At 37.5% G+C, this 16,369-nt stretch overlaps 4 protein-coding genes across 4 annotated transcripts; 3 read left to right on the forward strand and 1 right to left on the reverse strand.

Annotated features, from left to right (window-relative positions):
- Nucleotides 1-3,359: 3,359 nt before the first annotated feature.
- LOTGIDRAFT_137717 (hypothetical protein) lies at nt 3,360-4,160 on the forward strand (the record flags this gene model as incomplete). Its single annotated transcript, XM_009047786.1, has 1 exon — nt 3,360-4,160. A coding segment is annotated over one exon (801 nt), but the record flags the coding sequence as incomplete, so codon positions are not given.
- A 1,177-nt stretch (nt 4,161-5,337) lies between these two features.
- On the forward strand, nt 5,338-5,619 carry LOTGIDRAFT_96149 (hypothetical protein; the record flags this gene model as incomplete). Its single annotated transcript, XM_009047787.1, has 1 exon — nt 5,338-5,619. A coding segment is annotated over one exon (282 nt), but the record flags the coding sequence as incomplete, so codon positions are not given.
- A 333-nt stretch (nt 5,620-5,952) lies between these two features.
- Nucleotides 5,953-6,396, forward strand: LOTGIDRAFT_85931 (hypothetical protein; the record flags this gene model as incomplete). The annotated part of the gene is made up of 1 exon (XM_009047788.1): nt 5,953-6,396. A coding segment is annotated over one exon (444 nt), but the record flags the coding sequence as incomplete, so codon positions are not given.
- A 2,817-nt stretch (nt 6,397-9,213) lies between these two features.
- LOTGIDRAFT_224538 (hypothetical protein) lies at nt 9,214-15,007 on the reverse strand (the record flags this gene model as incomplete). Its single annotated transcript, XM_009047789.1, has 10 exons — nt 9,214-9,455; nt 10,426-10,556; nt 10,953-11,064; nt 11,426-11,478; nt 12,170-12,246; nt 13,066-13,106; nt 13,325-13,355; nt 13,827-13,927; nt 14,410-14,587; nt 14,912-15,007. The coding sequence occupies 10 exons, from the start codon at nt 15,005-15,007 to the stop codon at nt 9,214-9,216; spliced, it is 1,062 nt and encodes a 353-aa protein (XP_009046037.1).
- Nucleotides 15,008-16,369: the final 1,362 nt, after the last annotated feature.

Consider the following 16,369-nt stretch of genomic DNA (forward strand, 5'->3'; position numbering starts at 1 on the left):
GTTCTAGTCATTGTCATTGTGCCTCTCTTACACATAGAGAATGTAGCTATCGTATAAAAGATAATGGCCAACAATAAAATAAATCCCGAGTAACTTAACAAGCTAAAATTTAAGTGGCAATAAGAATATGACGAACCATATATAGAGGACGTCCGGGAGTATTGTACGAAACGTTTCCAGCGTATCTGGAAAAATGCCCGGGGAGGGGTGGGGCAAAAAGGACACTTAAGGCTAGAGGATCTTGGGGCAAGCCAGATATCAACGAACTTCAGATGGCCTAGGAACATTGCAGGGCTTAATTTTCACTTCAAAATAAAATCTTTCAAAGGCGTGATTGGATTCACAAACTAGACGAGGTATATACTGACTGTAGTATTATATTGTATTATAGAAGTATTTGAGTATTATATAGAAGGTAGTGAAGACAGACTAGACGAGGTGTATACTGACTGTATTATTATATTGTATTATAGAAGTATTTGAGTATTATATAGAAGGTAGTGAAGACAGACTAGACGAGGTGTATACTGACTGTATTATTATATTGTATTATAGAAGTATTTGAGTATTATATAGAAGGTAGTGAAGACAGACTAGACGAGGTGTATACTGACTGTATTATTATATTGTATTATAGAAGTATTTGAGTATTATATAGAAGGTAGTGAAGACAGACTAGACGAGGTGTATACTGACTGTAGTATTATATTGTATTATAGAAGTATTTGAGTATTGTATAGAAGGTTGTGAAGATAGATTAGATGGGGTATATGCTGATTGTATTGAATGTACAGTGTATAGAGAATGTCTAGATGGAAAAGAATTTAAAGTAAAATGTCCGATGGGAAATTATAATTATACTCTGGGATACTGTGATGTTTTCTCGCAATGCAGGTAAGAATCTTAAATTATGTTTATTTTCAAAATCAAGATGCATAATTTAATTTTAGATATCAGTCACTCGTTCAGTCCATCCCAGCTTTAAATGTTTAAGGGAAATCCTGTTCCTGAACCAACTTGACCAAAAAAATTAAAGTAACCGTCTACAAAAAATCAAAATGAAATGTAATAATACGTCCTAACTTTTCTGCACCATGTGGACTAATGAAGACAAATTTTTCCAGCGGCATTAGCCTGCTCTTTTTCGATTTCCAACTGTCTTACCTGCATCACTGACAGGGGGAAACCGGATTGAAATGCAAAACGCCAAAGGGTGATGACCTAGAAATTTCAGTGATTTTTAACATGTGATGATTTTGCTATGTAAAACAATCCGTAGAAGTCATTTTTCTTTTTCATGAACATATCGATTAATTTATTAATGTTATTTTTTAGTTTAACAACCGAGACATTTTCACCAGGTAATTTCTTATTTACATTCGTTTAATCCTTTCTAATTTCTTTTATACATTTTTAAAATTTTAATTTTATTTTATTTCTGTTGATCATTTAATTAGTCAATTTTATTCCATCATTAACGAATTTATTCTTTTGTATGATTCCTTTTGTGCATTTCTCGATATCTTCATTCATTAGTCGGGAGCCGCGGTGGTCTTCATTAGCCCACAAGGTGCAGAAGAGTAGGGCGTAAAACTCCATTCATTTCATTTCATTTCATTCATTAGTCATTCGTCTATTGTTTAGCTCAACAAAGATGTGTTCAAGACGAGTGTATATTAGATGGTTTATACCCAGATTGTACGGACTGTGATTTATATACAGAATGTGATAACTCTAGTCTGATTCCCCACTCCTGTCCATTGGGTACTACTTTCAATCTAGCATCTTATACCTGTACTGAGCCTGATACAGCTATTTGTGGGTAAGTGATTACAACTTTCTGGGTTACCAAGTCCACGGCCCCCACCCCTATAGGGTCCTCACCCACTCCCAGAAAACAAAAAAACAAAATTTAAAAATACAATATATAAATGAAAATATGAATATATTCAAATCTTCCATTAACTTGACTTAAAGAGGGGTTTCAGAATGCAGGAGAGCATATGTTAAAAAAGAATTCCCCGTGCAGGAGCCTCAACCCCGTTAAATCCACGGGCCCCGTTTCATCTAGCTGAGCCACTGGGGCTCAACATTCCTACATATCATACAGTTTGGAAAATGGGAATAATGACGGCGAAAATGTTCACCTTCAGTTTTGATATGTCATTTGTAGTGATTGGACCCGTTTCAGTATAAAAGTTCGGACAGAGCATCTCCGCGCCCTTGGAAATGGCTTCCCTAGGGCCCTTACCCTGCCTAGATTCAATAATGCAATTTCGAAGGAGTAAGCTTTATCCATCTTTGTTGTCGTCTTGCCCAGTAATTGGTTTTACCTCGCAGGCTCGACAAAAAAACCCAATTCATTGATAACTAGCATGCCTCATGGTCATTATTTTGCAGGTCGAGCTCGTGTATTAGTATTGATCAATGTCAGAATCGGGATGGTGATTATCCAGATTGTTTGGACTGTAAACTTTATGTTCACTGTGAGAACAGCACCGGAACTAGCCAGACCTGTCATAAAGATCTCCTGTTTGATTCTATCAGTTTGAGGTGTACCCAATTTGACCTGACTCTGATAGGGTAAGTATGTGGGATTCTCATCATGATCTATTCCACTGTCCTGGCACATGACAATCCAACTCGCTACCGAATGATCTTTCCACTGTCCTGGCACATGACAATCCAACTCGCTACCGAATGATCTTTCCACTGTCTTAGCAGACGACAATCCAACTCGCTACCGACTGAGCTATTCCACTGTCCTGGCACACGACAATCCAACTCACTACCGACTGAGCTATTCCAATGTCCTGGCACACGACAATCCAACTCGCTACAGACTGAGCTATTCCACTGTGCTGGCACACGACAATCCAACTCGCTACAGACTGGGCTATTCCAATGTCCTGGCACACGACAATCCAACTCGCTACAGACTGAGCTATTCCACTGTCCTGGCACACTACAGACTGAGCTATTCCACTGTCCTAGCAGACGACAATCCAACTCGCTACCGACTGAGCTATTCTACTGTCCTGGCACACGACAATCCAACTCGCTACAGACTGAGCTATTCCACTGTCCTAGCAGACGACAATCCAACTCGCTACCGACTGAGCTATTCTACTGTCCTGGCACACGGCAATTCAACTCGCTACCGATTGAGCTATTCCAATGTCCTAGCAGACGACAATCCAACTCGCTACCGACTGAGCTATTCTACAGTCCTAGCAAACGACAGTCCAACTCACTACCGACTGAACTATTCTACAGTCCTAGCACACGACAATCCAACTCGCTACCGACTGAGCTATTCCACTGTCCTAGCAGACGACAATCCAACTCGCTACTGACTGAGCTATTCTACTGTCCTAGCAGACGACAATCCAACTCACTACCGACTGAGCTATTCCACTGTCCTAGCAGACGATAATCCAACTCACTACCGACTGAACTATTCTACTGTCCTAGCAGACGACAATCCAACTCGCTTCCGACTGAGCTATTCTACTGTCCTAGCAGATGACAATCCAACTCACTACCGAATGAGCTATTCTACTGTCCTAGCAGACGACAATCCAACTCGCTACCGACTGAGCTATTCTACTGTCCTAGCAGACGACAATCCAACTCGCTTCCGACTGAGCTATTCCACTGTCCTGGCACACGACAATCCAACTCGCTACCGACTGAGCTATTCCACTGTCCTAGCACACGACAATCCAACTCGCTTCCGACTGAGCTATTCCACAGTCCTAGCAGACGACAATCCAACTCGCTACCAACTGGGCTATTCCACTGTCCTAGCAGACGACAATCCAACTCGCTTCCGACTGAGCTATTCCACTGTCCTGGCACACGACAATCCAACTCGCTACCGACTGAGCTATTCCACTGTCCTAGCACACGACAATCCAACTCGCTTCCGACTGAGCTATTCCACAGTCCTAGCAGACGACAATCCAACTCGCTACCAACTGGGCTATTCCACTGTCCTAGCAGACGACAATCCAACTCGCTACCGACTGAGCTATTCTACTGTCCTGGCACACGACAATCCAACTCGCTACCGACTGTGCTATTCCGCTGTCCTAACAGATGACAATCCAACTCACTACAGACTGAGCTATTCCACTCAGAGTAATCATGGTCAATAGGTAATATCAGTTGTTCCCGAAAAAGAAAAAGTTATATTGAGTTCCAACTCCTCAAAATAAAAAATCCTAAGAATCTTTCAATGTATATTTTTCAGGCCCAAACCACCCCTTATACCACTGCCAGGTCCGCCACCAGACCCTCCCGTTCCACCCCCTGTAGCCCCCTCTCCACCACCCACACCAGTAGTGGGGTGTATCAAGAGTTATAACTGTCCAGTAACACCAGGGGATTACCCGTACTGTAATGATTGTGGCATGTTTGTAAGATGTACTGAGCCCGGTCCTGGAATACCACAACATTGTCCCAAACATCTATTCTTTGATTCTGTGACCTCCAGCTGTTTACTCAAACATCTAGCCACGTGTGGGTAAGTATCGTTGAGCCAAGATATAGTTTAAAAGGTCTGGTTTCATTTTGACCCAAGAACATGCCACTATTAGCCTAACACAATCTGCTACAGCTAATTGCCTCTGCATCCAATCCAATCGTTCTGCACAACACTGCAACTGTGCCAAACACAGCAAACAAGACTTCGGTGTGTAGGCCTAACACAATTTATTGATTCATTACAGTCGTTGTCATCTTGGAAGCCAAGAGCCACACCATTTAATGTAATTTACAATGATTCCTTATAATCGGGAATGCATGATGACAATACTCATGTTAATTTTTGTGTCTTTTTAACGCAGTATCGAGATGCCAGTTTGTGCTGTGATATCAACTACAGTCATGACCACAACCGTTCCTACCACAGAAACCACGGCTACTGAAACTACAACCGCGCCCACGGAAACTACAACCGCGCCCACTGAAACTACAACAGCGGCAACAGAAACTACTACCTTGATAACCGAGACAACGGTGCCGACAACCACGGCACAAACTACCATACCACCGCCCACCGAGCCCACGACACTTCCACCAACCACCCTAGCAACAACTCTTCCACCACCCACAGAACCGCCATTAACCACCCTTCCGCCGACAGAAGCGCCACTAACAACACTTCTTATAGAAACAGAGGCGCCAATAACAACCCTTCCACCAACAGAGGTCCCACTTACAACCCTTTTAATAGAAACGGAAGCGCCTATAACTACATTACTTCCGGTGACAGAGCCACCAGTGGAAACAATTCTCCCTGAAACCAAAGCACCTGTGACAGAAATAGTCGTAACCGAAGCTCCAGTAACGGAACTACCTCAAACTGATGCCACAGTTACTGAAATCGTTGCAACAGAAGCTCCAGTCGTTACTGAAATCGTTGCAACAGAAGCTCCAGTCGTTACAGAAATAGTCGAAACGGAAGCTCCAGTAGTAACGGAAATAGTCGAAACAGAAGCCCCAGTAGTTACGGAAATAGTCGAAACGGAAGCCCCAGCAGTTACGGAAATAGTCGAGACGGAAGCTCCTGTTGCTACTGAAATAGTCGAAACAGGAGCTCCAGTCGCTACGGAAGCTGCGTTTGTAACACAATTGTACACCTTTGAAGAAATTGCAGGAACGGGGGTTCCCGACTATAACATTGCATATGATTATATCAATCTTGAAACCAATATGACATCAGAAGGGGAGAGAGACAAATTGGGAATTGAAATATCATTAGAGAATGACACTTTGCTAGGATTTGGGACGTCATTGGACAATGATTCGTACCTTTGGGAGGAACCGACTTCATTCAACAAAGACACATTGGTAGAAAGTACATTAATCTCTCCTCTTCAAAGTGAATCGACAGTCGTCAAAGATGTTGGGAGTGAAGTGCTTTTAAACAAATACACATCACAGGGCAATGGAACTTTACTAGACCAAGAAACGTTACTAAGGAATGAAACGTCATTAGTCAAAGACACGTCACTGGTGAATGAAACGTCATTAGTCAAAGACACGTCACTGGGAAATGAAACGTCATTAGTCAAAGACACGTCACTGGGAAATGAAACGTCATTAGTCGAAGACACGTCACTGGGGAATGAAACGTCATTAGTCAAAGACACGTCACTGGGGAATGAAACGTCATTAGTCAAAAACACGTCACTGGGAAATGAAACGTCATTAGTCAAAGACACGTCACCGTGGAATGAAACGTCACTATTCACAGACACGTCACTGGGGAACGAAACGTCATTAGTAGAAGACACGTCACCGGGGAACGAAACGTCATTAGTAAAAGACACGTCACTGGAGATCGAAACATCATTGGTAAAAAACGCGTCACTGGGGGATGAAACGTTAGTGGTCAAGGACACGTTACTGGAAAATGAAACGTTAGTGGTCAAAGGCACGTCACTGGGTAATACGCCAATTTACAAATCGCCGTTTTTCGATAAAGACACTTCAGTGAAGAAAGAAAGTTCTGGGAATGCCTGGTCTAATTCAGGATTTATCAGTGATTCGATAATTAGTGAAAAGTCGTTTAAATTACAATCAAGATCTTCATGTATAGAGAAAATAAATTGTGCACAAGTTGGTGGTGGAAACTTTCCTCATTGTTATGACTGTAAGAAATATATTCAATGTGGTACTATTTATAGTCCAGGTATAGAGGTCACGTGTCCTGAAAATTTCTACTTTGACCAAGTGACTTTAACATGTAATAGACAAGAGTTAGTGGATTGTTGAAACACTAGAAGTTTTTAATCATGAAATCTTCCTCTAGTTTTTATAAAATGTATATATCAATAAATTATTTAGGTGTAAAACTCTTTTTGAAATAACTAGTAAGTAGACTTGGTTTTGTAGCCATTTCAATACCATGGTTTCAAATGTGTCCTATGATCTTCTTATAGATTATCCTCCATATATACCAATACTTGAATATCTGCTTATTCAACAAAAACAAGTCAGTGGGATATAGATCTGTAATCAGCCACTCCAATCAGAGGGACCAAACATACCTGGACCAACTACAACCATTGAGGTGAAAATATACAAAAATTTCAAGCTAAAAAAACCAACTTTTAATAATTTTGATAGATATTAAAACAAACAAACAATTGATATACTTTTAGAATAGATGATATACTATTTACAAATTATTTACCGGGCAATATTATTAATAATAACTAGGTAATGGTAGGTGGTATATAATCAGCTGATTATCAAGGTTGCAACTTAACATTAAAGGCATTGTAAAGAGATTTTTTAAACTTTGTATAGGGGATACTGATAGCATCAATTTTCAATCAGATGTCTGGTTCTTGCAATTCAAATAAAAGTAAGCATTTTATGACGTCACTAATCGTAAAAACTGCCATTGATATACAAAGAATTGCAATAGTGACGTCATAAAACATAGCTTTTGGAATTACAAGAATCCCGGACGTCTGACTGAAAATTGGAATGGTACAAATCAATGCTACACATACATTTTTTAGAGATCTTCTTTACAAGGTTTTGTTGACTTGAATACAGTACATAAAACTGATTAGTAGTAAATTAAGAATACTAAACAGTTGTAGTGTTTATTACTCTGTTTATCAAACCCAGAACAGAAGTTACATACATAATCTTTCGGTGGGTTTTTTCATGAAATCTTTTTTAGAAATTATCCTGTCATCTACAACAGACAGCTTGATATAATATTAATCACACACACCTAAAATCTTCTGGTTTTTTATATTGAAGTTATCATAATAGAAACTTTGTGGACCCTTTGAGGGAGAAGAAACATTAATAACTTGGACTAGCTTTACGTTAACACATAAACTGATGATGTCATCAAGATTTGAACACATTATTTTCCCATTCAACTAAATATTGTAGTTTACTGTCTGATAAAGTACGCTTAGCAACTACGTTAAACTTGTTTCCTTTTGAAAGTCTGTCTTCTGCACCGAAATAACTTTCTACTTTCGATTTTAATTTCTGTAAGTCCACTTCAGTATGTTTGACTGCCTCCAACGCTTCCAAACTCACTACGTTTTCTACGTTAACGCTTGATTTGGATCGTTTACGCACATTTCGATTCATATCCATTTCAAAGAATTGTCGTTTGGAACGTTTTCGTTTGTGTGAGAGTGGTAGAATGTCTGTTGATTCTTCTGTATCACATGATGTTGTAGAACTTGTTGAAATAATTTCAATATCAGAACAGACGGACATGGAGGCTTCACTCACAGAACAACTTTCATATAAGGACATTGTTTCGTACAAGTCTGAAATTTTCTGTTGAAAGAACTGTTTCTGGTTGAGTTCTGTTTGTTGTTCTAATTCTGTTTTAAAGGGGTGAAACGAACCTTCGTATGTTGGTAATGTAGGTATAGCACTATCTAATGAAAATTTCTTCGATTTCTGTCTTTTGGGAGATCTGGGAAATGGCTGCTCATATGAAGATGTATGAGATTTATTTTTAATATCTTTTGCCACTATTCCAGTATGGTCTTTTAGTCCATTGTCACCACCACTGACAAACTTTTGGAATTCTGCCAAGAAATTATGAACCGGGTAACCATTGTAACCAGCGTACGATTGGTTTAAACTCTGACATTCTGATAAAACATTCTGAAATAACAAAGAAAATATTCTTAACATAAAATATACAAGTTATACAAGAGTGGCAGGAAGCAGAATTAGACTGAGCTTACTGAGACTGAGAGAGGACTGACGGCACTATCTCTTTCAGACATGACACATCATCAAACTCTGACGTTTTAGTGGAATTGCAGGAAATTGGAATGGTGTAAATTGATGCTATCATTGCCACAATACACATACAAAATTTAGAAAACCACTTTACAATCTCTTTAAACTTAAAAATATTTTTTTAAAATGAAAACTAATACCTTAGAAGAAGCCTCTTGTAGTAATTTTCTGGCTTTTTCACTTTTAAATACAATAGAATCATCTATATCAAATCCATTTTTACGATATTTGATAGGAATAGGGGATACACTGAAAAATAAGTAAAATTACACAATGATGCTACAGTTCACATGGCCATTGGTCAGATAAATATAAAACTGGGGCTTGCTTGATTGGTGAGTTCATAGATACAACTGAGCATTCAATAAAACAAGTTGGAAGAGAGTTCAGAACGAATTCTATTATCACTTAAGATAATGAAAATACATACCACTGGATTGGTACGAATGTCTTGGTTTTTCTTCCCTTCATCTGCAGATTACCCATAACTTCATCTGTAATCTGTCCTTCTGTAGGCAATATAACAGAAGGTGCTGGTGGAGGAACTCGTAACTTTAATCCCCACAGTGAAGTTTTCTTTTTAAATTCATGCCCAATACAAAACCTGTCAATGAAAATAAATAAAATGTTAAGATAAAGATGAGTTTTTTCTACACCGGATGACGGAAAATTTCAACCTGGTTTCCCCGTCAGTGATGCAGGTAAGAGGGACTGTCATGAAAAATGCTTCTAGTTGTTCGGATGAACCATAGTGTGCAATGAGGGAAATTTTTGCCATAGTCGTGGCATTAACCTGCTCTTTTCAATTAGCAGATGTCGAGGGATCTTTACCCTGCAAAGACTGTAGCACACAGGGGCTTGGTTTACTGTTCCATCCCAAAGATTTCATGCTTTTTCACCTCCCTCACCGACAGGGGTAAACCAGGTTGAAAAATCTGAAGGTATTATCTTGACCCATACAAATGTCAAAGCCCTGAGCTTCTATATCATGGAGCCACTGTGGCACTCTTTTTTTTATTAGAGAAGAAGAATGATCATCTGTGAATTTGTGAGAATAAAAAGTATATGAAAATAGCCAAATAAATATTCCTACCTAGTTTTATGATGCAGACAAGTTTCGTTGATTTTCTTCACCAGTAGTTTAGTTGATATCAGTTCTAGCTGAAATACAGAACGGAATATTATATGTGAGTAAGATCAAAATGACGTTTTCAAGCCTCTTACATTTAGACCCTATAACTTCCATTTGACCTGTTATTTGGTCTGGCAATTATAATTCAAGGTTACTAACTTTTGTGCTGTGTCTCTAGCAATTCTAATTTTTATTTGCCTTGTGATCATACTGAATTTCTACAGAGTCTAAAAGCACATGAAGCTTCTTCTGGATTATTCTAGATGCATAATATCAAAAATAACCTATATCAATAATGGGAACTCTCTGAAAAGTCCTAGTCAACAAACCAAGTTGATTCATAACATGAAAGTTTATAAGACCAAGGTATAAGATTTCCAGGAGACAAAATGTTACATTCTCTAGCCAGTAGTTTTGCAAGTTAATGATTGAGACGTCTTTGCCCATAATTTTAATCAGAATATCAATAAATAAATAAAATTTAACACTTACATTTTGTCCTGGTTGTAAATCATTCCAATTATTGATTAAATACGGTACAACGACCTCATCTAAATCATAATATTTCTTATTTTGTAAAATAGTTAAATTAAATAATACCAACTGAACTAGATCTACCCTGAAATAGAAATAAAATAGAATTTTACATCCTTCTTCCCTGAAACCATTATTCACTATAAAACTGAGATTTATATCCTACTGTTCTCTACCTTTCTGAGCTATCTTGATAGGGGTTGATAGCTAGCTGAAAGTACTGGATGTAACATTCTTACCTTGAGGACATTTAAATGTTTAGCAGACGACAATCCAACTCACTACCGACTGAGCTATTCCTCTGCCGAGAAAAAAACTGGTATTCCACCCCAGCGTTAGAGGGAAGTATTGATTGATACACAGTTTGAAAGTTGATATTAGGAAAGGAGATATTCATATATCCAGAAAAAATCAAGAATAGGTGATAAAGTTAAAACTGATCAAATCCATAAGAAAAGAAAAGAAAAGGGAGTTATCTTACCATTTTAAATCTAAACGTTTGATGTATTCTGGACCATTGTTACAATGAGAACAAACAAATATATAAAATCTATCACCATATTGTAGAGGGCGTTCTAGACATTGTATACACGCTGAAAATATAATCAGTAGAATATATTATATAACCCTAGACTAACTGATTAGAGGTTTTGTTCACTCTCTAAAATATCACTAAAATCATATGATCAATTTTGTGGTAAATGTGACTTATCTCCACACAATTAATAAATTATTTTAAGTTTTTTTGAAGAATTAAGCCAGATTCCAGTAACTTCTTTGATATAATATAGGAAATTACATTCTACTTTTCTTCTCCTAGTTGAACTAATGAATATTAGAAAGACAACGCGAGAGACTTCATTTATTTCAATTACCACCAGTTTCATGATATATTAGGTAAGAAGAAAGTGAAAATTTATAGATGAGAGATCTGAATACAGAGAGTATTTTTACCTTCGTGAAACCATTGTCTACATCTACAACATTGTAACATCTTAGAAAACCATCTACAAATATAAATATAAACACCTGATTCAATTCATTCATTAGTAACTCAGTAAATACACAATAGATATTAATATATCACAGATCCCAGTAAGAAATACAGAGAAAGATTTTAACATTTTCAGATGTTTTGGTAGTCATTAATTATAATAGTTTTTTTTTAAATTTTTACCATGGAAGATCTCTGTTAAATTTGTTGAAGTTTAAGAAACAAAGCAAGGTCAAGAAAAAATGGTAAACATAATAGATTTAAACACACCAGGGATCTCAGTATGTCCTCACACCATAGTGATTATCAGTTGTATATGATTACAAATGATGTAAGTTGTCATGAGTTCCAAACACAATTCACAACTCAGTTACATTGAGTTCCATTTGAAACTTAAATCCGCTATTCTTACTTGCAATCATACACAACTGATGATGGCTATGGTGTGAGGGCACATTAAGATGTCATTTCCTTTATCATATTCTTTTTCCTTTCCCAAACCAAGTGATCTTATTCAAAATAAAAACAAATAACACTGGCCAGAAAAATGGAGGAATTCCTTCAAATAGAAGAGGTCTTGAAACGATCTTAGCAGTAGGATAACCTGGAAACAGTATTAGAAGTTAAGCCTCAAGATCTTCTAGCTCTAAGATCGTTTCAAGAATACATGGCTTCGATTCCTGATAAACAGAATGATAACTTACTCTCCTGGTCCCCCACAATAACAATAAAACTGTTCTACGTTGGTTTTATGTTGGGCATCCCATGTTAATCTATGTAACTGAAAATAATAATACAGAACTAGGTCACATTCATACTTGTATTCCACAAGAACGGTCTTAATATAATCAATTTACATACAGGGTCAAAATTCAAACAAAGGACTAGGGGAGACGAGGGGTCTAGGGGACTAAGGAACTAGCGATGAGACTAGGAACTAGGGGTCTGGGAAACTAGGGCACTAGCGAGGGGACTAGGAACTAGGGGTCTGGGAGACTAGGGCACTAGCGAGGGGACTAGGAACTACTGGAAACTAGGGCACTAGCGAGGGGACTAGGAACTAGGGGTCTGGGAGACTAGGGCACTAGCGAGGGGACTAGGAACTAGCGGTCTGGAAGACTAGGGCACTAGCAAGGGGACTAGGAACTAGGGTCTGGGAGACTAGGGCACTAGTGAGGGGACTAGGAACTAGGGGTCTGGGAGACTAGGACACTAGCGAGGGGACTATGAACTAGGGGTCTGGGAGACTAGGGCACTAGCGAGGGGACTAGGAACTAGGGGTCTGGGAAACTAGGGCACTAGCGAGGGGACTAGGAACTATGGGTCTGGGAGACTAGGGCACTAGCGAGGGGACTAGGAACTAGGGGTCTGGGAGACTAGGACACTAGCGAGGGGACTATGAACTAGGGGTCTGGGAGACTAGGGCACTAGCGAGGGGACTAAGGGACTAGGAGACTAGAGCACTAGCGAGGGGACTAGGAACTAGGAGTCTGGGAGACTAGGGAGCTAGCTAGGGGACTAGGAACTGGGAGACAGGGGACTAGGAGACTAAACGACTAGGGAACTAAGGGAACTAGCTAGGGACTAGGGGTAAACTTACATTGTAAGGTAAAGACTGCTTCATATCTTGAAATGTTTTAGCTGAAATTATAAGTTTTAGATTTTGTTGATATTTTTATCAGGTGTTTCAGAATGAAGGAACATGAGCAATTCTCTGTTTCAAAAAAGAAGAATGATGAATTAAACATGGAAGAATTCTAAACAAGACAATATTATGCAATAAGGAGTCACTATATCATATGTTTTCAATATGATTAGATTGAATTAGAAGATAGAAGTAGATTAACATGCCTACCTACCATTTGGTCCAATTTTTAAAGCACCACCTTTCTGAAAAAAGAAAATTGTAAATGTGACAAAAATGCCATTTCCTCACACAACACTCTTACATATAATGTATAATTTGTGAGAACCCGCAAAACCAAGAATAGCCATGAACCAATCACCTGATTAGTTGACTATTCTGGGTGAAGTTAGTTCTGATGTTAATATGTGATGAACTAAAACCAGTTTCTACATATCTCATCTAGAACTGGGGAACGTCATCATTTTCTCTGACATTTATAAAGAAAGTATGACACAAAATAAAGGAATTAATCCTAATCTTGGTTATGAGCAGCAAGATTTCAAATAAAACTTCAGCACTTTTGTCTTTTGCTTTGTCCAGAACACCTTTGTTGTCTTTAACAACTGATAGATATTACTTGAGTTGAGTTCTATTCTATAAGCTGAATCAGCAGTTACATCCCTTTAAAACCTAACCATTTCATGAACCTACCAAAATAAAAGGAAATATGTTACCTTGACATTTGTAGCAAAAACACACAATCTACATAGAAACTCTACATCTGGTTTCAGGACATCACCTGATATAGGGGGATTATGGCATTGTTGATGGTAACCTAAAATATATAATGAAAGATTTACAATACTAAATATTTTCACTGTTCAAAAAGTGCTAAATCATCGTTTCAGGTTCTGTTTTAATATTTCTTTTTTTCCTACTTTTCAGTATTTTCTTGAGATGACAAAAACTTACAGAGAATAATGTCAGAAATTTGCAATACAAATTACAAACATTAAGGTATTGTAAAGAGGGTTAAAACAAAGTGTTTGATGATGTCACTAATCGCAAAGGGCCTTTTCTAATACAAGCATATTTTACTATTAATGATGTCATCAAACACTTTGTTTTAGTGGAATTGCAGGAACCATAGATGTCTGATTGAAAATTGGAATGGTACAAATTGATGCTATCAGTGTAATTAAAAACCTCTACAGAATCGCTTCAAGTACTGCATTTTGGCGGAATTGTACAAATAATTTTACTATGAAAATGATAGTGGAAATGAACATACTGCTCCATATGTTTATTATTACATACCTAAACCACAGTTATCACAGAGTACTATCTCATTGGGTTTATCTGAACTTTCATCTTGACAAATACAGCAAATTATCTCCCCTTTATCTCCGGCACCAATCTGTACGTCTTTATATAATATCCAATATTCGGAACTATCTTCAAAACTGATACTACATCTTACATTCTTCTCATCAATCTACAATATACAACAATTTTTATTAACATTTTATTTCAAGAGTGGTGAAGTGATACAGATGAAATATGGTAACCAAATATCACTCTACAAGATCAAACAAAGATTTTCTGGAATAAATAGAGAAATTACAAGCTAATCAATATCACTGAAATCTTCTGCTGTCCACACAATATTTCTCCCAATATAAACTTGTCACCAGGACCGTCTTTTACTAACTTAATGTCATCAAATTACTAAATTTTTGATTAAAACTCAAGCGTCAAAATAAACTTATTGAATAGGATTATTCTTAGAAAATCAAAATTTATTTTCATATGTAACTACCTTGACTATCTTTCCAAGATAAAACAGCCCATCATTCCAGCGAGCTAAAACTTCTTGATCAATCTCAAATCGGACAGACTGAGACGGTTTCACCATATCTTTGGTCTGTCTACTCTCACAGCTACCTTGTTTGACAGAAACAGAGTTGTTGTTAATCTCTGTTGACTGTTTGGCTTTACCAAGGATGCTCTTTCTACTAGCTGGTCTCCCTCGTTTTCTTTTCCTACCTCCTGTTTTTACCCCATTCATCACTGACTGATGGTCTGAAATTTTTAATATCACAGTAAATTGAAGTAAGTGAATGAAATATGCTGTAGACAACTTGGCCCCTAACTAAAATGACCCAAAGTCAAAGTGGTCCAAAATACCCAAACCCAAGTCAAAAAGGCCCCTAAAATAAATGTTCATATATTCTACTCCATGACTACATTGAGCTCTGAATTGAAATTTTTCTCTTATTTCATAAATAGAATTTTCAACTTTATTTGGTAGTTGATATTACAATTCATATGAAAATGTTGGGCAAAATTCAATTCAGATGGATCCAGTATCCATCCCATAAATTCAGCACATTATTGAGTTGATTTCAAAGAAGATTGGAGACACTCTGTGAAGTGCAATGAGAGAAAATCACAGGATAGGCAGTTCGAAACCTTTTATTTATCTGTTACCAGTTCAAGACCTCCCCCTAAGGGGCATGTTGTGCAAGTTGTAATTTCCCTCGGCCCCGCTTCCCTCTGATCATCGTCCAGAAAATCCCGCCCTATTCAAAGTTGTTAGGGATTGTCTACGTTTACCAAGGGGAAGGATTCATTGATACATATCTAGGCAGGCAGTTAACCACAATGCTCACCAGATTATTGTTAAATTCTAAACAAATTTATTATTCAATACTGAAATTCGATGAAATTCCACAGAACGCACTTTCTCCCGCCATACTTTTTCTAGCGTAGTAATACAAAATTTAAATATTTGAAAAGTTTAAAGACAAACCTCTTATTTTTTTGAATATCTGCGTTTGTCACTTTTCAGATTCAAATATAATAGAGATCAATGATGTACAACTATATTGAAAATTAGAGAAGGTGGCATAATATTTACGAGATACTATTTCAGATGCCCAGGCACATCCGGTAAATCTCAAGGTGTTGTTAGGTTTTGATTTACTTCCGGTTAGTAATAGGTGCGCCTATTTAACAAAATGAACTCAACTAAACGTTAAACTCTGTACAGAAATATTTGAGAATCAAGACTTTTTGTTTCCCTTTTTCTTTAAATACCATGCTGTGTTCAATAAGGGAAATTTAGCTAATTGAGGTATCTCTGGGTATAAGGACTCAAGGGAGATAACGCAATAACAATGTTTATCAACAAAATTTATTTTAATTAGAAAAAATCTGTACATCAATTATTATATTACAATATCATATTATCATTGGACAATTTTCTATTTTACAG

This window comes from Lottia gigantea, assembly GCF_000327385.1.
Source record: "Lottia gigantea unplaced genomic scaffold LOTGIsca_117, whole genome shotgun sequence".
In the NCBI taxonomy this organism is placed as follows: domain Eukaryota; kingdom Metazoa; phylum Mollusca; class Gastropoda; family Lottiidae; genus Lottia; species Lottia gigantea.